We start from the raw sequence: 23,753 nt of genomic DNA, 5'->3' as shown, positions 1-23,753 counted from the left end.
CACTCCGTTTTTCTGCCTGGCTTAAGGGCTGTGGTGCCCACCAAGCCCACAGGTGCAGGGCTGGGCTGGGTTCTTCCCAGGGACCAACAGGGGGGACAGAAACGACTGGCTGTTCAGCCACTCCCCAAATCTCAGTGTTTGCTGGCTGGCTGCTTTCTCACGGTGCCGCCCCTTGATCCATAGATAGAAGTCGTCAAAGCTGGACAAATTCACACCTGATGCACAGGTGCTCCATTATCTACTGATCACGACCAGTGACATAATAGACTCTTGTACTTGTTGAGCTTATGCACTTTTAAGTGTTTTTATGGTACTTTGATTTGTCTGATGTTGTCTCTCTCTCTGAGGGACCTCTTCCCTCTGCTCCCCGTTTGGCACTTATGAAAGAAGTCAGCCTCCAGCAAATCAGATGGATACAAATCTCCTCTCCTGATGCAATTCAGGGTTGCCACTTGATCTGGGAAAAATGGCCTGACTGATTCCTGTGACTTAAAGAACAACTTGGTGTACAGAAGTCAGCAAGAACAGCTTTTCACCACAGAGCTAAGCCCTGTCATCTGCTAATGTCTACACAGCAAGTTACTTTTGAAAGGCATAGCTGCAGAGGCCAGTTGAAGAACTGGCCATAGATCTGCTTGGCTTGGACCAATTTTGCACCTGTGCAGTGTTCAGCAGCTCCACATCCAGCCCCCTGGCTTGCAGTCATCCCAACCTGTTTTTCAAATATCTGCTCTTTCAGTGTGGCTGCTCTTTCCCTGGAAAAAAATAACATCAGCAACATGAATGAAAACCCCCAAAACATTTTATTTGTGTAGGAAGATTAGAGCTGTTTAAAGCTGCATCATTTTTTAAAACTCCAGCAGTCTGTCCAGTTCCTGCAGGGTCAGGCCCATCCCCACGTTCATGAGTGTTGTGAGCAAACAGGTTGCAGCATCCACATGACAGAGGGAAGTGACAGGATGAGGAAGGGGCACAGTGGCTTCCAAATCTATTTTCAGGAAAGCTGCACCGGCAAATGGAAAGTATCAGCCCAAACCAGCATGCTGGGGGGCAGAACAGGCAGCAAAACAGCAAGGAAGGCACGGACAGTGTTGCCACACACACCTGTCCACCCCTGGCTCATGACAGAGGCACCATGCTTGCCTCTGGTCAGAGGGAAAGGGAGGTGGCCTTCTGCACAGACCAGGCAGGTAGGCCGAGGCAGGATCCATTTGGCATGGGGGTGGGGATGGACGCCCAGGGAGTTTGCTAGATGGCTTGTTTCGACCACGTCTCATGCCATTTGGCCAGGTCAGGGCTTTCCACTCCAGTCCAGCACCACCACCTGAGCTCCATCAGGCAGAACACGAATCTTTGGGACTTCTGGACAGGGGTTGTTTCCATATCAGCAGCTCAGTCTGGAATTGCATCCTTTCTCCACCTAGTTTTTATGGAGAATCTAGACAATGTGGTTGCAAAACCGTCACATTCCAGTGTTTTCTGCATTGTCGTTTTCAGACCTGATATCTGGTAATTTCCCTCATAAAGAATGCCATTTCGGTGTTGGCCTATGCACTGTGGACTAGCAAAATGCTATTGAGGCTTCTGGGAGCTACTAATTGACTTTAATGAGAAGCTTCCTTCTAGACACTTTCTTTTGAAGTGGCTAATTAGTTTTTTCCTGTTCAGTTGAAGCTGCCCTTAATTAGTCAGTTCTTGTACCCTGAAAGGAGGGCTTTAATTACTACTTTCCTCTTTGCAGCCAGAGCATTTGTTCTCTTTTTCTGTTTATTTTTTCTTTAGAGCAATTTTGCAACTGCAGTCATTAAAAATAATAATAATGGGGGCGGGTGGGTTTATAATTAAAAGCAGTGTTGCGGGGAGAAGCAGAGCCTTTGCTGAATGGGTGTTACTTCTGAGTTAACATGCAGTGGAATCTTGGCCACGGAGATGGGCATTGCCAGATTTTACGGCGTAAACAGTGCTGAATGAGGTGCTGCTCGCTTCCATGTCACTTCAGAAAAACGGTGTTCCGGAGTGCTCGCGGGCCCTAGTTTCAAGGTCGCCTAGGAGTGCAGAATCTACACCAGCACCAGCACTTCAAGGGGCTCCCGAAATGGGGCCTGCCCAGGCACAAGTCACGCGCTCGGGGGGTGCACAGGCCTTTCCCATGGGAAGTGGGTCTGGAATTTGTGCTTTTCTGCAACTGTACTTCATGGAACCCCTGGCTCCGAGGACTTTCTGGCTTAGTTACGCAACATAGAAGCTGGTCATGCAAAAGACTTGGTGCTTGAAATGAAGCTCAAATGTGCCAGAGATGACTCCCCCCACCCATCACCTTTAGGATGGAAAAGCCCATTAAAAGGCCCTTCTCAATGCAGCTCTCCCCCTGCCGCCTGACCCTCAGGGCATCTCCAAAGTCAGCTGCCAAGTTGTGTTTCACAATCTGATCAATAACAGCCGCCCCTTCACTTGGGAGCCACAGAGTGCACCTCATGACAGATGTGCCAGAAAAACAGTGTGTGTGTGTGTGTGGGGTGTGTGTGTGTGTGTGTGTGAGAGAGAGAGAGAGAGGTGATTTTTGAAATGCTTGGCCAAAATGATTCTGAGTTGCCCAACATTTCTTTGTCTTCATGAATAGTAGTGACCATCCACCACCCATCAGCGCGCTCATATGACGACCAGGTTCCTCCTGCCCCGCTGCTGTCTGGGCTGGCTCTAGACGAGTGATGCCCAACGCCCCTGGCCTTTGCTTTAAGGGCCCTTTGTCTCGGCAGGATTCGCCACCACTGCTGCTGTTTGCTGCCAATGCCACGTATGCTGCTCTTCAGGCCGTGGAGTGGGAGGGATGGTGGGAAGTGAGGCCGCTTATGACACCTCTCCAGGCTACCAGGCCTCGTGCCCCAGCACCGTGCTGGGCTGCTGGGAAATACCCTCCCTGCACTCTCTTTTTTACCATGCTGATTAAGTGGTATTGGGGGTTTGTGAGTGGATTTGGGGGGGCAGGGCAGCCACACACGACTCTGCAGAGCTGGAACACCGGCTCTGGCTTCTGCAGGCAGGCCCTGCTCAAGTCTCCAGCTCCTTGCTGGGGTGTCAGGGGGATGACACAGCTCTGGAGCAGGAATGCCGGCTCCTCCCACGGCCGGGTGCCTTGAAGTCCCTGGAAGAGGAACTGAAGCACCTTGAGAAGCCTGCCCACCCCGTGCCATGCTTGGGAGCTGGTGGAGAGAGCAGGCCCGTTTGCGCCAGAGTGCCAGGCACAGCTTGCCATGTTTCTCAGCCGGCAAGAAAAACCCACGTCCAAGGAACACAAGGGCTGGCCTTGGGGAAGGAAGCGACGTCCCAGCGCCGGACAGAGCACAGCTGCCGAGGCCCACTCTGCTGGGCTTCCAAATCCTGTGGAAGCCTCAGGGTGCAGCTTGGTGGACGTCCTCTGAGCGAAGCACTTTGTAGACCACCCAGTAGAAGATGTTGAACACCAGGAAGGTGAAGGGGAAGACAGCCCGAGAGATGGTGTCGATCCGCTTGGCCCTGTCCAAGTAGCGCCTCTGGAGCATCTCCCCTTCTCTCAGGAGCGAGGCTGGAGGGGACGAGCTGTAGATGTTGGGGCTTTCCAGGGCTTCCCCATCCTTCATGTGCTGCAAACAGTGGCCCAGGCCATAGCCTCGGAAGTAAAAGCGGCTCTCACGGATGACGTCCTCCTCCTAGAGTAAGAGCAAACTGAGTGCAGGCATGCAACTCCCTTCTGGGAGGCAGCTGTGGCAGGGCCAGATGCCTGGCCCTGCCTTGCTGACAGGATGAGTGTCTCTGCTGCTGCATGGCGACTCAGGCCATGGGGAGGAGGGCCGTGGCCTGCTTGACTGGCCCTCCCAGATGCATCATCTTCCCTGTGCAAAGGCTGGGGGGAGTGGCAGCTGGATGCAGGCACCACATCCTCCTTTCTGCACACAGCCCTGTGTGGAAATGTGGGCACAACAGCAGCAGCCAGAGAAAGGCAGGAGGACCAAAGTATCAGGAGGAGAAGGGGAGGGGGAGGGAAGTGGCTGATGGCCACAGGAAGCCCTGAAGGTGTCCACGCCAGCCTGGAAGCCTGCAGGCAGTGGAGGTGCTGCCTCACCCAAGGCCAGAGCATCAGACACTGAAAGGAAAGGGGGCGGAGGAGGCCAAGGCGGAGCTGGGCTCAGAATTTCATGCCTCCGCTGCATTCCACTTTTCCAGGGTGCCTGATGACGAGCTCTGCCCTGACACTCAAAACATGTACATGTTCCAACAGCAACCAATGCTTGGCCTATGCAAGATACCATTTTGCCTCCTGCTGCCTCCTGCTTATGAGCTCTATTCCAATAAAACCAAGTTTCCGCTCTCCCCTCCCCCCTTTGGCTTTTAGGGCCCTTTGCTGAGGCCATCACCAGCAAGACCCTGCCCACTCACAGGGGCTTGTGCATCCGTGGACTACTCTACGTGGCGGCTGTCTTGCAGGCAATGGGGAAAGGTGGTGTGTGGGGCAGGGGGAGTGTGAGGTCTGGGTGAGGAGGGTTCACATGAGGAGGAGGGTGGGAATGGACTGATCTATGGGGTGGGGGTGGGGAGTGAAGGGAGTGGGGCGGTTGCCCTTGAGTCGGTGCTGCCAAACTGAGAGGGCCTTCTACATGGGCTCACTGCTGGGCAGGCCTTCCAGCTGCTGCAGGGACTCCAGGCTGGGCATCCAGCTAGTCAGTCCCTTTTAATCCAGCAGTGAGTGCAGATCAAACAGAAACAGGTCAGGGGGTGACTGAGGCTCGGCTGGCCCTCACATGTGCACAGAACACCCTGGCGGCAGCCATCACTCCACGAGAGGCCTGGCCCAACAGTGCTGGCCCACGAGGGGTCTAGTGAGCCCCTTGTGCTCACAAGGGCAAAGGGAGGGGCATGTGGAGCCCCTGGGGGGTGGCTTGGCAGCTCACTGACCCCTGCTCAGGGAATGGCTCACGGAGGGGTCGGGCAAGCAGAGTGAGGCTGCTCCACACCGCAGCTCTGCCCTCGATGCTCCTGCATCACGTGTGACTCAGCCTTTCAGCAGCCGAATACGGCCTCCGGCACAGCAGGGCAAATGATGGCGGAGGTGACAGGGCAAGGCTTCTGGGATTGCATCATCCCACTAGGCACGCATGGGTGGGCGTCTCGGCACCAGGCATAGAATTCAGCATCCTGACCGTCTTGGTCCCCCAAGCTGCCAGCCCTTAAGGCTGCAAATGTAGACCTGAAAGTGTTCACTGCCGTTAATGCTTGGTGACATCTCAAAAAGCCAGGGAGGGGGAGGAGGAAGATGGGGCCAAGCAGGATAGTTCAATGTCCTGCAGAGTTCCTGGCTCTTCCTCACAACTTCCAGAAAGGCCTTGCATGACGCAAAATCAGCAAATGTGCAGAACTTCAACAGAGTGCAGCATGTACTTTCTGGCCTCAGAATTTGATTTTTAAAGTGCAGACTCCAGGGGGGGGGGCACTGTGGGGAGTGGGTGGAAGGAGCAACTGTGCCCAGGGGAAAGGGGTCAGGAGGGTTCCCACAGTTATCAGGGGGAGATGGGGAGGGAGGAGCACGGTCTCCCTGACACCCTGCAGAGCCACTGCTCGCTTTCTGGGGCTCATGTCCACCTGGAAGCTCTGTGATCATGCCCAGGGAGCCCCCCTGCCGCCGCCATTCCAGATGCTGGGGCTGGCCTTGCTGCTGTGGGAGAGGGCCATTCCACGCTCACTCAGAAATACTCTTTCTCATGGTCCCCCATTTCCCGGGCTCAGCCTGAGTTATTCCAGTGGCCACCCCCGAGCAGCAGCTCCCCCTCCTCAGCTCCCGGAGCTCTGTTCTGCAGGAGAGCCTGAGATCAGGTCCCTGGACTGGGCAGAGGATGGCTGGGAACTGCCGGGTGGATGCGGGGGGTGGGGCAGGGAAGCTACTTTTCTACAGAGCTTTCTGGAGCAGGGTCTTTTGCTCTCTGCCCAGTGTCCTTTGCCTGGGAGCCCCTCAGCTCAGCTCTGCTGCGCTCTCCCTGGCATGTGTGTAAAACCCGCAGCTCTTCTAAGCCATACCTGCCATGGGCAACAACAGGCCATCGGCTCCACCTTCCAGGCTGGGTCTCTGTCTTTGCTGAGGGAGGACCGCAGATGCAGTGCACATGAGGTCTGGCACTGGGGCTCTGCCCAGCCTGGGGAACCTTCACTTCAAGGAGAGCTGAACACAGCCCTCCCCTCAGGACCCTCCAGCAGAGCCTCTCAAGGGCTGTGTGACCCTCTGCTCCTGGCCGACAGAGCTGCCTAACTGGGCTGGGAGCACTGGTGCATCCATGCAAGCCCTCACAACTGAGGAAGCCAGTCCTATGGCCTCGGGAGAGGGTGTGATTCAGAAGTACTCATTTGCCTTTGCTACAGAGACTCATGGCAGGTTTTAACCCGTTGGAAGCCAAATGGCAGCACAAAAAATGGAAGGCATTTTTATTGTAGGGGCCCCATATTTTGAAATATGCAAGTAAAATAGCTCTTCCTTGTCTGAACTTCAGCCCACACAGAGGCTGCTGCTCTCCATGTACTGGGCAACGGAGAAGACGGAGTGCTGGGCAAGCCAGCCCAAAGCGGGAACGTCCTTTGCATGAGGAAGAGGCTGTACAAGCTGGCCCTGACCTCTGCATGGAGTAATACTCCTACTGCCAGCTAAGGAGAGAGGTCTTTCTGCTGCCCCCTTCCCCTGTCACCCCAAGCACGGCCATTCTGCCTATCCAGAGGAGAAGGGCTGGGAGCATGGCCAGGCATCATCCCCCACCCACCAGAAGCCTGGAGGGGGAGGGGGAGGGGGAAGGGGGACGGGGCTCATCCATGCACTCACCATCCGCTGCCGCCGCCGCCTCCGGCGCAGGCGCATGAACTCCTTGTGCTGGCGTGAGACAAAGTTGACGGCGGCATATTCCAGCAAGGCGGCGAAGACGAAGAGCAGGCAGACGGCCATCCAAATGTCAATGGCCTTGACATAGGACACCTGCAAGGGGGGGGGGGCAGGCAGGCAGGCGCCATTCAGAGACCTTGGAGGATGCCAGCCCAGGGGGTGCCTCCCCTCCCCAGTGCCACCACTGCCTCCCACATCGCCTCGCCTAGGCCATGGCCACACCCTCCCTCAGCAGTCCCCAGCCCAGCCCTTCCCTGTTAGGGCAGATTCCTACAGACCAACCCAAAGGTTTCCTGCATTATCCCCCGGGAGCTTGGGGGGGCTGTGAGCCCATAAGTGCACCCCGCAACCTCAGTTGACATGGCTCCAGCGCTGATATCTTGCCGGCGTCACAGAGGGGCGAGCCAGTGCAAGGGATGCGGACTTCCTTCCCCACACGTGCGGATGCTGCTGCACACAGGGGGTGGAGCACCAACTCCCTTCCCTTAGTCTAAAGGGGAAGGGGGAGCTTTGGCTCCAGCTCCGTCTGGCCTCTGGGAAAAGGAGGACAGGGTCTCCCAGCTAGGGCCGTTGTGAGAGTGAGAGGAGGACAGGCCTGTGTAAGCAGGGAGCAGGCGGGGTAGGAACTAGCAGATCCCAAGAGCATGTCATGTTGTGTGAGCAGAGCGGCCTGGAAGGCCACGAAGGGAGTTCTGACCAGAGGACACGAGCCATGAACCCCCACCCCTGGCTGCCTCCTCCTCCGTGGTCTCTGAGGCCAGCTGTGCTGATTCAGGTTCCATAAGGTGAGGCAGCCTCAGGGATGCATGGTAGCAACCTGCCTAATGCCCCTCCCTCCATTTTGCTGCATTTGGTTCCTGCTCAATAAAGCCACAGCACCATTTGTCTTCCAAGGGGCTGTATTCCAAAGCAGCAGCATTTTTCTTTGACTCTAGAAATAGCCCCCCTGAGCAGAGGGCTGCAAATGCTGCTGGCAAGGATGGGACAGGACAGGTGAAGAAGGATCTGCCCTGGCACCAGGAGGCAAAAGATGGAGCTCCCCTCTGGAAGTCCAGCATCTGCAGAGACTCACATCAGAGCGCAACTAGCTATGATGCTGGGAAATCCACGTGGGGGTTCCTTAGTGGCAAATGCAGCCTCAGGAATGGGGGCAGGGTTGGGGCGGATTCCATCAGTGCCTCTGGGCCTTTGAACACTTTTCTGCAGCCTGTTTACCCAGTTAAAATTACACCCCCCCCCAGCCACCACCCATAGCTGCTATTTGCCCAGCAAGGCAAAACACGGAGGTATCATAGGGCTCCTGCATCCTTGGCCCTGTGGGGCAAATAGCAGCTTGGGGTGTGTGTGTAGGGCACAGGGTGGGCTCCCAGCTTAGTGCTGCAGTCCTGGTCAGAATGCGCCCCCAACAGCAGTATTCACGCTTCTTAAAGAATGCAAGAGAACCCAGTCACGGACGCCCGCCATCTCGCCTAGCTGTGCTCTCAGTTGCACTTTCCAAGTTCAGGTAACAGAGTCCATTAATTGAATCAATAACTGGAGTCTGCCATATATAGCACTTGGAACTTGAATGTTTGAACCAGAGAGAATTATAACTGCTCTTACATCCCTTCACTTTGTTAATTTTTATAGGTTTAAGTTGATTTCAGTCAACTGTGTTGTGATCAGCTTTCTGAAATTAAATTGCAATGGCTAGGATATTGTAAAAACTAATTGTTAAAATGTATAAGTATGTTATAATGTATGTGTGTTATGGTACATGCCAGAAAGTTGGTGAATGTTTACATTTACTGGTCATTCCAATGCTTTTAGGTGGGCAGTGGGGAATCTCACTGAATGCTGATATTGATCAGTAAATGTCAAGAACTACTAAGTAAATGCATTTGGCTAATTATCACATTTCTTTATGTTTTCCTTAATTGCTGATAACTGGTAACCTTTACCAAGGCATCCTGGTAAATGTCCAGAACTACTCTGGCAAGACAATCACTTCTGACATTTACTAGAAAATCTCAAGTATTTTCAATGCTGGAAATGAATTACTTGGAAATTGAGCATTGGGCATTCTGGAGCTTTACCAACAGGGGTCAGGATTTTCTGACATTTCCCACCAGGCTTCTGAAACATTAAGAACTATGGCAATGTAGGCTCTGCTGAGAGGTCAGGTGCTTTTGACTCTTGCTCACCTTTCTGCTCCATCATGGCTGGCTGGGGAATGCTGGGAGTTGTAGGACTTTTTTCTGTCTAAATAAGCATAGTATTGCACCCTTAGCCTGATCTTTCCAAAGCGTGCCTATTTTGAATGAAGTCTGAAGTGCCTATCCCAAAATTCTCTTTGAATATACTTTTCAGCACTGCCCAAACTATATTTGAACTTAGAAACAACAAGACCTGAAAATTACCTGGACATCACGTGGCCCTCCTTTTACTTGCCACTTTGCTTCTAACCCCTTCAGCACTTTCCATCACCCTAACAAACCCTCTCTGTGCAATCACAAGGGTCCCAAACCTATTCTAAAGATGGAAATGCTGGACTCCTAAGAACATAAGAAGAACCTGAAGCTGGATCAGACCATAGGCCTCTCTAACCCAACCTTCAGTTCTCACAGTGGGCACCCTGGTGCCCCCATGGGGAGCCCAGAAGCAGGACAGGAATACCACAGCACCATCCTGCTCAAATTCCCCAGCAAATGGAATGGATGGGTGCAATGCCCCTGATCCTGGAGGCCATCCTCCTCAGGGCTTTAATGTGAGCTGGAGGGTCACAGCATGTGCCAAAAGGAGGGGTGGGGAGAAACTGGATGCAGCTGTCTGAGGGAGTTGATGCCCCTCCTAGACTTGACCTGCAACAAGGGTCTTGTCCAGCAGCTCCCCTTGTAATCCCATCCCATGTTTCCTCTCTGGCAAAGTACCTTTGGTATATACAAAGTGCACTGGGCCAATGGTATCAAATTGTGGCATGGAATAAAGACTCATGCACTTTTGTGGGTTTCCACTGCTGGTTTGCTCATGCGTGAGGGTGCACACATGTATTTGCACATATCCTGCACTACCTCTTTTTCATTCCTTGAGACAGTCACAAGAGGAGAACGTGCCTATGGTTGGGGCTGGTTAAAAGGGGCAAATCGACCCTTTGAAGAACGGCAGTGGGTCTCTGCTAGGGCAGGACACCCTCCCGCCCTTGGACCCAAACACGTGGAAAGCGGCCACAGTGGCTCCTCCTGCCTGCACACCACTGCTCTGCCTGCCCGCCCCGGCACTGACCTTGGGCAGGGAGGCCCGAGAGCCCGCGCTCTGGGTGGTCATGGTGAGCACTGTGGTAATGCCAAGCCCCACCCGGGCAGGCGCAGCGTCCATGTTGATCCAAAAGGAAACCCAGGAGAGGATGACGATCAGCAGGCTGGGGATGTACATCTGGATCAGGTAGTAGCCCATCTGCCTCTCCAGGTGGAACTTCACCTCGATGCAGGTGAACTTCCCTGGAAGGAGGGAGGGAGGGAGGGGGAGAGAGAGAGAGAGAGAGAGAGAGAGAGAAAGGGCCAGGGGGGCACAGCGGGGGCAGCAAGGGTCTTGAGGCTCCCATCTGGTGGCGCTTGCAGGACGGCCCCTTCAGACTGGAACCAGGGGCTTTTCTCTCTGCTTCCAGACCCCAAATGAAAGGCAGAGGCAGGAACCAGAAGGTCGCCCCCTGCCCCACCCCTGGCGGTCATGATCCCGGCAGCCGTGCCGTGACCCCAGGCAGGCAGCCTTGAGGGCAAGTCCTCCTCTGTGCTGAGACCATGAGTGGCCACATCCCACCGATGGAGGCTGGTTACCTGTATTGTAAGACTTGGTACAAAAGCCCAGGTCCTTCTCATCCCGCAGAATAAACTGAGGGAGTGTCAAGCCATCGGCCACTTGCACGGCTTCCTGCCCCTTCACCCACTCAAAGGTCAGATCATTCATGGTGTAGCCAACTGCAAGGAGAAAGGAGCGTCGCGTAAGGGAGGGAGAGGCCAGGCAGTGAAGAGCCTTCCTGCATTCCACACAGACCCACGGGGCTGACAAGCATCCCCTTCATCCCCCAGATCATGAGGCCTTCCTCACTCTCTCTTCCTCTGCCACACAGATGCTGCCTTCCACCACAGACTCTAGCTCAAGTCACCCCTTGAGGCACTGGGAAGGGGCTGTGGCTCAGCAGCAGAGCCCCTGCTTGGCATGCAGAAGGCCCCAGGTTTGGTCCCTGGCAGCATCTCCAGACAGGGCTAGGGAAGAACCCTGAAACCCTGGAGAGCTGCTGCTGCTAGTCGGTGTTGACAAGACTGGGCTGGATGGGCAAGTGGTCTGGCTCGATATAAGGCAGCTTCCTCTGCTCCTTCCCATCTTCTCTGCCTTCTCCCCTTCTTCCAGCCCTCCTACCACTGCCAAAGAAGTTCAGAACCGAGCCAGAGCAGCATTGCCATCTGCCCCCCCACCAGCTCCACTGCTATCTCTGCTCAGACTTCCAGCCCTCCTCCCTTGGTGAACCAGCCTGGACTCGGCCGGCTGTTCTCCAGCTGCCAACTCACTGCCCTGCCCACTCCGCACTGCCACCCCTCCTCTGTGCCTTGCCTGGCAAACGTTGACTGAAAACACAAGGACTCTGTCTCTGCTGTACAACACCTGGCTCTCTGTGGGTGCTACCTGAAGGGTTGTCTTCTCCAATATATACCTGCTTGGGCCCGAAGGTCATCTTCAGAGGCCCTCCTCTGAGTGCCCCTGCCAAATGAAGTGAGGCAGGTGGCTACGAAGGAGACGGCCTTTTCAGTGGTGGCATCCCAGTTGTGAAATGCCCTCCCCAGAGAGGCTCACTTGGCGGCTACGTTGTAGCCTTTTCTGCACCAAGTGAAGACCTTATTTTCTCAGGCATTTCAGTCTTTCAGTTTCTGTTGGTCTTAAATCTGCTATTGTATTTTAAATCTTGACACTGCTGCTGGTTTGTACTTTGGTTCTATACCGTAGTTTCATATTATGTTTTATCATGCTGGATTGTATGTTTTTCACTGTTGTGAACTGCCCAGAGAGCTTTGGCTATTAGGTGGTATATAAATGCAATAAAGAAATAAACAAACACATGAGGATGTTTAGCAGTGGTACTCACAGCTCTCAAGTTGCATTGTGCATGTCTGGATGTCCATGGGGAAGTTCTTGAGGTCCATGGGGCAGGAGAGGATGAGTGTCAGCCTGGGGGGGGAGAGAAAGGGGGGGTCAGGTTGCAGGGGCCCATGTGAGCCCCCACGTTGTTTCCCAGTGGCAGCCCTGATGATGGAGATGCCAGGCAGGCGTATTTCAAGCCCAAGCCAGGCTCCGTGGCCCCACCGGATGCTGTAGAGCACATTCCCATTCTTGAAGATGCGCAGGAGCTTGTTGTCAGTGGTGATTTCGTGGAAGTTGGCTCCCTTCTCATTGGCAAAGAACAAGTCTGGTTTCCAGATGGAGTCCAGCATGGAGGGGTCGAGGTCCAGAGAGTCATCAGGGTATTCCCGGTAGGTCAGGCGTGGGTCATTCCACTGCTGGCGCAGGAAGACATTGACTCGGTAATCCTAGAGAGCGAAGGGCAGCAGTCGTGTGTGTGGGCAAAGGGTCAGGCCTCACACACATGTGTGCTCATGCTCACCCACCTGGGCACAGCTGGCCCAGTGACTCGCGTAGCCTGGCCAAGGAGGAAGTGGTGAGAAGATGGTCCGGCAAGGGACAGTGCTGGGTTGTGGGCAGCTGCGAAGTGGCTTGGTGGAGAGCCGTGAGGTGTCAAACTGGGTGGCCTCTTGGACTGGCCAAAGGCCAGTCCCTGGCCAGCCATGGCTCTGCTCTCCTGCCAGCCATCAGTTGTGACCTTTTTAGCTCTCTTTGTTCCCCACCAGCCTCCAACTGCAAGTTCCCAACTGGCCTCCAAGGCACGGGCAAACAGAGATGGGTGTGAGCCCAGGAATCCGTGCGCTTGGCCGTGCCCAGCCAACCCTTCTAGAGGACGTGGCAGTGCTCGGGAGTGGAGTGGAGGCGACCGAGCCTCACCATGGTCGTTTCCGTGACTGAGCCAAAACTGTTGATGAAGATGTTGCATGTCACGTTGACGGGCGGGCCTGTAAGCCAATGAAAAAGCACCTGCGAGTTGGCAAGAGTTGGGGGCAAGATGAAGCTGCCTTCAACCCAGTCAGGTCTTTGATCCATGTAGACTGCAATACGGGGTCAGACCGCTGGCCCACTGTGCAGTGCTCTCCCCACTGCAGAAGCTCTCCAGGGTCCCAGGAGGAGGAGGACATTTAGGAACCTAGAAAAACCTAGGCAGTGCACCGCCCAGAGAACTTCGGCTATTGGGTGGTATGAAAATGTAATGATGAGTAAAAGAGATACGTAAATAAAAAAGGATCTAGTAGGTGACCAGATCCTGAGCCAGACATGCCCCTCCATCCAGTCCATCTGGCCCGGTACTGTCAACCAGGAGCAGCACCGGGGCCTTCAGCACGCAAAGTGGGGGCTCCGCCACTGAGCTGCAGCTATGGGCATTTCCCACCCGCTGCCACCCGGGATCCTCCCAATGGAAGGTGACAGGAACTGGACTCGGCTCCGCCAGCATGCAAAGCATATGCTCTGCCTCCATGCTGTGAGCTCCACAACAGCCTTCCCGGGTCTGCCTCTTGAGCTGTTCAGTCCCCCGCAGCCTGGAACAGCTCTCCCATCCTCTAGCATCTCTCTGGGGTGCAAGGGGAGAGGCCAATGGGCCAGTAGCCTCCTGGCTACCACCAGACGTTCCTTTTTTGAGCAACCTTTGGCCACTCTGCTGGGGGGTGTGGAAAAGGGGGCAAAAGCTGTAAGAAAACCCTTTCTTTACCTTTGAAATTGGGTCTGATGCGGGCATCGTAGCCTGATGTCCGTCCCATAAGCTTGTCCAGGAAATCAGAGGGAGACATTGACGGGGGGATGCTGCGTGGGGCAGATTTGCCTTCTCCTTTTCCTGACACCAGTCTGGGGGAGGGGTGGGGAAAGAGAGCAGAGGTCGACAGGCGGAAGCTCCCCAGCTGCAAACAAAGGTCCTTCCCTCTTGGGCATGAGAGCTGACCGCCTCTGTGCTTCAGAATGCCCCCACGGCGTGGGTCACCTGGCATGCTTGGGCTACCTGGCACCATCCGTCAGTGCTGGTCTCAAGTGTTTTGGCACCGTGAGAAATTCGTTGAAAACGATGCTGGTAGGATGCAACAAAAGCCCATCTAGTCTGACCCACCTTCCCTGCTGTAGCTGCACACAGAATGGCCAGCCTTCTCAGTGATCATCTGTGGGAAAAGTGCACGCACAGCAGGTGAGAGGATGCACACCCCAAAGCAGCAGGGGGCCAAGTTACTGATCTTCCCGCCCACTGAATCCCAAGGGGTCAGGATCAGCAACCGCATTCTGCAGCAGAGGCTGACGGTAGGTAATCTAATGAACTGCGATGCCAGGCATGCAGAACGCCCCCCATGGCATTCCATGCACACAGCAGTCCATTCCCACGGGGCTGCCTCTCTTGCGCATGCAGCATTAGCACACTAGAGATCTGTGGCCATGCAGGTGCAGATCTGGCACGCTAACACTGCATGTGAAAGCGTTGCAACATGGGAGAGGCCTGAATATTTCACGAGTATTTCTGTGCACCCAGAGACACTTTTAAATCCGTGGGGGTGGGGAGAAGAACAGGCCCCCAGAGACATTAAAAGCCAGGCCATCTTCCAAAGTGACATGTCCGTGCCCTCTGCTCAGGGCTCAGGCTCTTTAGCTGTATGTCATTCCTCACAAACATGCTCCAGCCTCAGCTGAAGGGGATCCCACTATGGTCCCCTCCATCTCCTTCCAGCTGCCAGGCTGAAGTTTCCCCACCTTCCTCTTCAGCTCCAGCTTGGGCCTCCTCTATTCTCCCTCTGCAGCACACAGAGTCGACTTGCTCTCCACACAGGAGGGGCCCTGTGCAGGCATCTCTGGCAGAAGGATGGCAGCTCCTCAGGGCAGGGCTCTTAGGTTGGGGGAGGCCATTTGGAAGGGGGGGTATGTGCATAAGGCAGACAGAGGGTGCTGGGCTGGAGGGTGGGAGCTGGAGACTGGCCAGAGATGCTGCAGGGCTCTGCTTCTGCTCCCAGTTGGGCCCAGCTTGTGTCCCACCGGGAAGGGCTCACTCCAACCCCCACAGGAAAGAGCTGGGAGGCCCCCAGGCACAAGGAGATGCTTCCCTCAGCTCTGCCTGGGCTTTGGCTGTCAGCTTGTCCAGTCAAACTGCTTCAACCAAAGAACCAATCAATAGACAGATTAAATAAACCAGCACCACAGAAAGTTGGCATAAGCTGCAGCAGCTTTCTTCCTCTGGCCATGGAGCTGCAGGTAGCCGTCCCCCTTCTTCCCCCTTCTCCCTTCCTCCCTCCCTCCTCCTCCTCCTCCTCCAGTCCAATTCCTCAAGGCCTTGGAAGCCTAGCATGGCAAGAGTAGACCTGCCCGTGCCCCAAGGGAGTTTGTGCTTGCTACAGAACACCAGGGACTGTGCTCCCCTCTGCCTACTCCCATCCCCAGCCAGTACTCTTCAAGTCCTTGAAAGGCTGTCCCAGAGAGGAAGGCCAGGATCTCTTCTCGATCATCCCAGAGTGCAGGACACAGAATAACGGGCTCAAGTGACAGGAAGCCAGATTCCGGCTGAGCATCCGGCAAAACGTCCTGACTGTTAGAGCAATACAATGATGGAACCAATGACCTGGGGAGGCGGTGGGCTCTCCCACACTGGAGGCATTCAAGACAAGGCTGGACAGCCATCAGTCGGGGATGCTCTGACTTGGATTCCTGCGTTGAGCAGGGGGTTGGACTCGATGGCCTTGTAGGCCCCTTCCAACCCTTCTATTCTATGATTCTATGAAGAGGGCACTGCAGGATTCTCTCTGCACATTTATCGGTGGCTTTAGTCTCTCGTGCTGGGCCATGGTGAGGTCCCACGTGTGGCCTGCATGTGAATGATTCTTTCTAGCAACACTTGAAAGGGGCAACCACCACCCTGGTCTCCCCGAGACAAAAGAGCATGTGGGAATCCTTGCCCCCTGACTTGGGCCAGGTACTGTCCTTTTGCATCTTTCCTCATGGCCACTGTCCTTTCCCCAGGCACACTTGCCAACCCCAAGGAGCCCAGATCTACCTATCTTATTTTATTTATTTTTAGTCATGATCACACTCATAATCCTGCCTTTTTTCCTCTTGCAAGAGACCAAGGGGGCTTACATGGTCCACCCCATTTTATCCTTGCAATATCCTGGTGAGGTAGGTGAGGCTGAGAGTCAGTGACCGGCCCAAAGTCCCCCATTGAGCTTCATGGCTGAGTGGGGACTAGAACCGGGGTCTCCCAAGTCCCTGTCTGGCACTCAAACCACCAGTCCACACTGGCTCTTAAGGCCAGCCTGCCCCCACATTTATACCGCAATCCTTGTAATGTTCTTGTGAATGCCTCCTTCTCTACAGCTGCAAAAGGATTTACTCTTGATCTCACAAATGAAGATCTTTTCTGTTAAAATAAAGTACCCTTGCAAGGAAAAAAATTGCTAGACAAAAATCACATTGCAAGACTATCACTCTCTAGCCTTGCTAAGAGATGCAAAATATATTTTGTAAATTGAGAGCCCAAATGGCATTTGCAAGCACAGCAGCTGCTCTGCAAGATGAGCAAAGCTCTGCAAGAGGTGAGCTGCACTCACATGACATCAGATTATGACTTTCCAGAGCTCCTCTTGCCTGGGGGAAGCAGAGCGGCACAACCCCCCACTCCCGCCCCGGAGTATGCGATCTGTAGCAAGAAGTGGAAGGTTTTCCCGTTGGGGAGCTGAAAGACCCAGTCGAATTTACAAGCCCATCTAGCCTTCATCCTTGAAAAGCAGCAAGGTGTCGATTGTGCCCTTGTGTGTTTGCATTAAAGAAAGACCTGTGAATAGCATCAGAAGAAATGCAAAGCTCAGAAGTCTGAATGAGATGCAATGGGCCTTCGGGGCTTCACTTCCAGGATGACACAAAAGGTGTTAACAGGATACAGAGACCTCAGGTTAGAACCTTCTCCAGGCATGTGCTGCCTGAAAAGGTTTATGGTCACCCTTAAAGGGGGGAGTCATAGAACAGTAGGGCTGGGAGGGGCCTACTAGGCTATTGAGTCCAGCCCCCTGCTCAGTGCCCGAATCCAGGTCAGAGCACCAAGGGCGGGCACAGGCTGCTTTAGTGACTGCTTAATCAAGGCAAGCCCCTAATGCCATTTCATGCGCTGTATCAGCCTCCCTCAACCTGCTGCCGTCCAGATGTTTTGAACTTCAACTCCCATCAGCCCCAGCCAGTACAGCCAATGGTCAGGAATCCTGGGAGTTGTAGTCCAAAACATCTGGAGGGCACCTTATTGGGGAAGGCTGCCCTGTATGATCCTCCTGCTGCATGAGCAGCCTCAGAGAAGGTCTGACACAATTCTGCGTCGCATCCTGGGAGACAGCAAGCAGCTTCCTCCAGAAAACAGGCAGAAGGAGAAGAGAATGCAGGCAAAGGCTCCTTGTGAGAGGAGGGGAGCTCCCCCCTCCCGTCCCCTCCCCTCCCCAAGGCCAGGATCCACCAGAGCCCATGTATGTGGCAACACACCTTCTGTACCTGGAAGGTCTGTACCATTCACCCATCTGACTGCACAAGAGGAAGGCCCACAAGAGGAAGGCATGTGATGCGACGCGGAGGGCGTGATGCGCAGCTGGGACAACTGTTTGCAGCATGGCTGCACAGGCTGCCTTGCAGCCAAGGGTCTGGTGCTCTCTCCAGTCCATGAGGATCCCCTTTTGGGGTCCTGTTCACTTCATGTGGTGCAGAGTGGTAGGGGGCAGTATTGCAACCGAAACTCTCCCCACGACCTGAGTTCGATTCCAGCGGAAGTCGGGTCTCGGGTAGCTGGCTCAGGTCGACTCAGCCTTCCATCCTTCCGAGGTCGGTAAAATGAGTACCCAGCTTGCTGGGGGAAAGGTAGTCACGACTGGGGAAGGCAATGGCAAACCATCCCGCTGTAGTCTGCCATGAAAACACCAGCGCAAGCAGCATCCCTCTAGGGGTCAGTAATGACCCGGTGCTTGCACAGGAGGAACCTTTCCTTTTCCCCCCTCCACTTCCATTTCTTGTCTCTTCCTCCAGATCTGGATGGGAGCAACTGCAGCCAGCTTAGCTGCTAGACTTTGCTTTGTCCTTGTTAATGAAGAGGGGGAGCAGAATGGATGGGGGTGGGGAATTGGGGCAGTGGCCTGTGGAGGCCTGACTCCTTATCCCTTGGCTATGAGGTGCTGGGTGCCACCTCCCACACTTTCACAACCCCCAGAAGAGCAAACGGGGGGCTTCGTGCTTCATTGCCTTCATGGAACCCTAATATCGCCCCAAGTGGCTACAGGTGCTGAGTTGCCCAGATGAGCAGGACATGGAGGGTTCCTGGAAGAACAGGAGGGGCACTGGGCACCTTTCATGTGTGCCCACCCCAATGGATGCAGCTTTGCATGAGCAAGACGGTTTCCATTACATATGGAAACCCGCTAGGGGTGGGGTGTGTGTGCAGGGGAAGGATCCCATTGATCCCCTTAGGGCTTTTGCTCAGCCATTATTTGTAGTCATGAAAGAGCTCCACACCTATCTGCAGAGGCCAGTTCCTGGCATGAAGTCTGGAATCCTGTGTTTGTGTTCAGGTGTGGGTGTGTCAGAAAACAGGACTTCCCGGGGGGTGGTTCTGGGGCCCAGGAACCTTTACTTTAGAATCCAAAATGTATAGGGGATGGAAGGGGCCTGAAGATCATCTCGCCCCCAACTGGAAGCACACTCCTTCAGACAACCCACAATTTCCCCACACATTGACCAGGTGACTGAACACAGCAAGCCTGTTTTGCTGAAATCCCATAATAATGGGCTCAAGTTACAGGAAGCCAGATTCCAGCTGAACATCAGGAAAAACTTCCTGACTGGTAGAGCAATACGACAATGGAACCAAATACCTAGGGAGGTGGTGGGCTCTCCCACACTGGAGGCATTCAAGACAAGGCTGGACAGCCACCTGTCAGGGATGCTCTGACTTGGATTCCTGCATTGAGCAGGGGGTTGGACTCGATGGCCTTGTAGGCCCCTTCTGACCCTACTATTCTATGATTCTATGAACTGTTTGCTGAACTAGTTCATCCCTATCCACGTTCACCTTCCACACCAACAGCCTAACAACACCTGCCATTCTGACTGTGGTGTGTGGTGAGCACAGAGGACGTGAGCAAGCAAAGTGTCTCATGCCAGACATACCAACTCAGTGCAAAGAATAGTTTGGTAAAGCTCACCAGACAGCCAAGCTACATGGGAGATGGCAAAATGTTTCCAGGCAGAAAATTCCTTCCCATACTTAAGTCTGCTGGCCAGCTAGACCCTGAGTGGAAAGCAAAATCCATCAGCTCAGTGAGCTCCAGTTTTCTCTCTCCCTCACCACTGCAACCTGGTATCCCATCTTCCCACCTCTAAAAGTCCCCCCCACACACACACACAGGTCTGCTCCCCAACATCCCTTCACTGCTGCTTGTATGCCTCAGCACATCAGCTGTTCCCTTCGTGTCCCCAGCACATCGCCTGTCTTTTTTTGTAAGGAGCCCTGGGGGAGCAGGGGAAGGGAAGCTTTTGTGAAAGGCTCTGCATGAGGGGAATGAACTCTCCTTCCTGTCTTGGGGAGGCAGGGAAAGGCAGCAGATCTGACCATGTTGCTGGAGAAAAGGGAGCTTGCCTTGGGGGACACAAGCACGCTGGGTGACCCCAGGCAGGAGAACGCAAGGCCAGAGCCAGCCGCCTGGGCGATGCAAGGACTGCTTCCTGTAAGCCTGTTTGGAAGGGAGCAGAAGGACATTCAGTCGGGTCCCAGCTGGAATGGGATGGGCAGGGACATCCACCCGCCAGCAGTTCCACAGGGTGTGCCACAAGCAAAGAGCAATTGCACCATGCAAAAGAAGGCGCTTGCAGAGCAAAGAGCTTGAGACACGATGCCCACCTTTAACAACCAAGCTGCGTATATTACAACAAGAGTGGGTGGCTCACCTCCCCGCCCCCCCCATCCCAGAGTCACTATTATTCTGACCTGGGAGAAACGTCCTTCCTAACCCCCAAGACTCATTCCGATTCCCATGAGCGAGCAAAACCTGTCCTCCAAATCATCAGAAGTCATGTTGCTGCTGTGTGCAGTTTTGTAAGGCTGGTCCTTCAAGCAATTGACCCAGAGACATTTAATGGCACTGAACACTTGCCCGTTTCCTAGCTCTTGCCCTGCCCCTTGTTGTAGAAGTTCCTGATGCCCTGAAGAAGGAGGGGCCTGGCCACAAATGTGAGAATGTGGCCGCGGTGGTGGTGAAGAGAACTGGCAGCCCTCCCATCCCCCAAACGGGCTAAAACTGAGGATGCTCCAGACATAAGACCAGCTGCATCAGGAACTACACATGCTCACCCTTGCCTGCTGTTCCAGTAGCACATTCTGATGTCGCATGCTATGGAGTTCATGACGAGCATGCACTTTGCAGCTTCTGAGACAGCTGGACAGGTCAGACTGGAAGGCACTCAGGGCCATCAAAAGTCATGTGGGAAAAGATAATGGGGTCCCATATCGGACAAGGCCCAAAGAAGCAGGCAATGTAATCGGCTGCAGTCACCCCGTCTCAGAAGAGTAGCTGAGGGAGCTTTGCTCCTTTCAAACATAAGGGGCCACTCACCCCCAATAATTCAAGCAGTTTCACAGCTAGGGGCTCTTGGGAAGGATCTGGGTCATCTCCTGGGCATCCCATCAAGAGGACACCTGCCCCCCAAGCTGCTTCTGCACTCTCACCAGCCCCTCGCATAGGAAGCTGCAGACCCTGGGTCCATCTAGCCCAGTATTGCCAACAGTGACTGGCAGCAGAGGCTCTCCAGGCTTTCAAGGCAGGAGGTTTTCTAGCCCTACCTGGAGATGCTGTTGGGGGCTGAACTTGGGACCTTCCACAGGCAAAGCAGGGGCTCCACCATGGAGCTGCAGGCCCTCCCCAAAGCTGACCTTGCCAAGGGGGGAGCTGAGCACCAAACAGGGCAGGCTCACGAGCACCTGTGTTTAAACCAGCAGGCAGCTCAATGTGGCTCTTGAGGTCCCTCCTGAGTTGAGAGGCCTCTCCCAGCCTTGGGTCTTCAGTCCCAACAATGGCCGGTTGTTGCCCCTGATTCAAAACAGCCCCATTGGCTATTCCCACACTGGGCAGCTACACTGTGTGTGGGGCTCCCCCCATGCCAGAGACGGCTGGAGGGCTCGTGCGCCAGAGCAAATGCAACTCTGGGTGCTCCCTGAGCTCCGACTGAACCATCAGAACAAGCTCCCCAGTGCCTGCCTGGACACCTCGAGTGATGTGAGGTGGCATGAGGGAATCCGAAATATTTATTGGGCTTCTGCAGCACTGGTGGCATCTGAGACATTAGGAGCAGGTGCTACTTCAGAGATTAATGCCTCCAGCCCCATCTGCCCCACTGCCGCCCCACAGCCAGAGTCCGCCTGGGGCAGGGCCTGGCGCCTGCAGCTGGCAGAACTGTTGGAGGCGGCGCTTGTCCTGCAGCCCCTGCTCCCCCGAAGGCCCTGCTGCGGGTGAAGCTCTGCCCAAGGCAGGGAGCTGCCTTCCGCATGCCAGCTCTGACAACAGGTGCCCGCAGCCTGTATGCCCCCCATTCGACCCCAGACACCGGCAACGATGCTAAACCAGCCTCCCCCCATGCGAATGACAAAGATGTGCCTGCCTGGGGATCGTCCCCCCCCCCCCGTGTCCAAGGCTCACCTCGGGCCTTGCTGCTTGTTCCGGAGAATGGCTGGTTGGCCACTGGTGGAAGTGCCCTGGGACCTTGGCAGAGCCTGGCCAGGCTGTGCCAAGGTGAGGGGTGGTTTCTCTCCCTTTGCCAGGAGCTGGGCAGGGCTGCCTGCTGAGTCTAGCAAGAGGTGACTGGGGACCAGCCTCCTGGAGCCTGGCCTTGGTGAAGCCCTTCTCTCCCCGCCCCCCCCCCCCCCGGCTGGAAGGGAAAAGCTGTAGCTGCTGAAGTTCTCCCCCTGGAAGGAACCAGAGGCCTCATTAGGTCTGGGACCAGCCTCCCTCCCACGCCCCACGCCCTTGAACCACAAGAAGAACGAAGGCAGGGGTGCCTGCCAATTCGTGGAATTGGATCCAGGCAAACCAAGGCGGCGTTGGGCGGTGTGGCGGGAGAGCAAGAAGGCGGCGGTGGAGAGCTGCAAACGGAACTGCGCAGGGTGTCGGTGGGGTGTCTCTGCCAGGATTTCCTTCGCGGTCTTAGGGCCCCCAGGTCTGTTCGGCGGAAGAAACCGGAGAGACGCGAGGGGCGGGCAGTTGCGGAACAAAGGCTGGGGACGAACGTGAATCGGGGCGGCGGGCTTGCTTTGAGCCGCGGAAGATGTTTCCAAGCCCCGGCGCGCTCAGCCTTGGCCCCGGCGGCGCGCCAGCCCACGGGAAACATCCGCGTGCCTCTGAGCACGTGCAGAGCGCCCCTCCCCTCTGAGGAACCACGAGCAGCCCCGACAGGAAACGCTTCCCGGCCGGAGGCGCGGGGCGAGCTGCGCGCCCCGGCCCGGCCGTCTCGCGCTCACTCACCTGAGCAGGGCGCCGAGCAGGAGCCGGAGCAGAAGCCGCTGCGCTCGCATCCCTCGGCCGCGCGGCGTCCCCCGCCGGCGGGGGAGGCGGAGGCGGAGGAGAGGGAAGGAGGGCGGGCGGCGAGAGTCGCGGCGGTGGCGGCGCCCCAGCCCGAGGAGGCGCGCAGGCATGTCCCGCTGCTGCTCCGCGGCGCCGTCCGGTAGCAGCAGCGCCGCATGGAGGCGCCTCGACGGCCGAGCGGCGGCCACCAGGTCGCTCCTGCTCGCCCGCCTCCCGCCGCCTCCGCCCGCTGCCCTCGACAGCGCCGCTCACGCCCGCTTCTGCCCGCCCTCCAGCGGGGAGGGCGCTGCTCAGCCCACTCAAGGACGCCCCGACGGCGTGGTCTCCGCTGCCACTGTCCCGTCCCGCCGGGAGCCAGTCTCGCCGCCCCTCTGCCTCCTCGGCGCTGGAGCTCTCTTCTCGGGCTCAGCCTCGGGATGGCGAAGGTGACGAATCCGCGGGGCATGTGCAGAGCGCATTCCCTTCTCCGCCGAGCAGGAAACGCGCCCCCCCCCCCGCCGGAATTAGGGAGAGCGAGGTTAGCCCCGACTAAGCACAGTTGTCGTCGGGGGACTCGGCGCACCAGAAATTCCCCGGCCAGCGTTCGGCTCTGCTGATGCCCCAGTGCTCGCAAGGCGTGGGGCCGGACCCTTCGCGCGGGCTCCCCGATCTCGTCCTTTCCCCCAGCCCCAGCCTGTGACGTGGGACGCCCCCTGTCCGTCCAGGGCAACCTGCCAGTCGAAGAGCCGCGTGCGGAGCGGAGGGCGGGCTCGAGAGCAGCCCGAGGGGCTCCTGGCCACCAGACGGCGGAGAGCCTCTCCCAGCCGCGCTTGAGGTCTGGCTGGGCGGATTCGAGGTTGGGCGTCTGGATCGCCGGGCAGCCCGCACCGGGCAGCCCGCACCGCGCCGGCCTTCTGCCCCAAGCAGCTCCTGGGGCTCCTTCAGCGGTGACACCCCCAGGCCATCCGGGAGAATCCGGCCCGCAGCAGCCTGCCACGAACAAGTAGGGCCTTGCTTGCAGTGCTTCAGGGCACGGGGTGGATCGTGCCGCAGCCCAGCCGTTGCGAAGCGGCTGACGCTCCCTTCGCTAGGATCAGGCAGAAGATGGGGTGGGTGTGGGTGTCCTTCTCCATTCCATGGCAGCCAAGGAGACCCATGCCTTTCTTCTCTGGTGGAGCGTGGAC

General features: G+C 56.0%; 1 protein-coding gene across 1 annotated transcript; it reads right to left on the bottom strand.

The window, feature by feature from the left end:
• Nucleotides 1-1,781: 1,781 nt before the first annotated feature.
• On the bottom strand, nucleotides 1,782-22,856 carry LOC146338292 (glycine receptor subunit alpha-4-like). The gene is made up of 9 exons (XM_084813415.1): nucleotides 22,531-22,856; nucleotides 13,737-13,870; nucleotides 12,920-12,987; nucleotides 12,227-12,450; nucleotides 12,009-12,091; nucleotides 10,705-10,845; nucleotides 10,154-10,368; nucleotides 6,836-6,985; nucleotides 1,782-3,686 (listed from the first exon to the last, which is right to left on the bottom strand). Exons 1-9 carry the CDS (start codon nucleotides 22,698-22,700, stop codon nucleotides 3,390-3,392), a joined length of 1,482 nt encoding a protein of 493 aa, XP_084669541.1. The 5' UTR covers nucleotides 22,701-22,856; the 3' UTR covers nucleotides 1,782-3,389.
• Between the last annotated feature and the right edge of the window lie 897 nt (nucleotides 22,857-23,753).

The sequence above is a fragment of the Heloderma suspectum genome, chromosome 9 (genome assembly GCF_057233095.1).
Source record: "Heloderma suspectum isolate Gila_16-S chromosome 9, 16-S_ref, whole genome shotgun sequence".
Classification (NCBI taxonomy): domain Eukaryota; kingdom Metazoa; phylum Chordata; class Lepidosauria; order Squamata; family Helodermatidae; genus Heloderma; species Heloderma suspectum.
The sequence above is the reverse complement of the archived record's forward strand: the minus strand, read 5'-3'. Positions and strand labels throughout refer to the sequence as shown.

Excerpts from the sequence above, each read along its gene's own strand:
- LOC146338292 (XM_084813415.1), bottom strand. The coding sequence starts at position 22,700 with ATGCCTGCGCGCCTCCTCGGGCTGGGGCGCCGCCACCGCCGCGACTCT. Across the intron at positions 6,986-10,153 it reads CTCGGGCCTCCCTGCCCAAG|GTGTCCTATGTCAAGGCCAT; the intron begins GTCAGTGCCGGG and ends CCCCCCTTGCAG. Across the intron at positions 3,687-6,835 it reads GGCGGCGGCGGCAGCGGATG|GAGGAGGACGTCATCCGTGA; the intron begins GTGAGTGCATGG and ends CTCTTACTCTAG.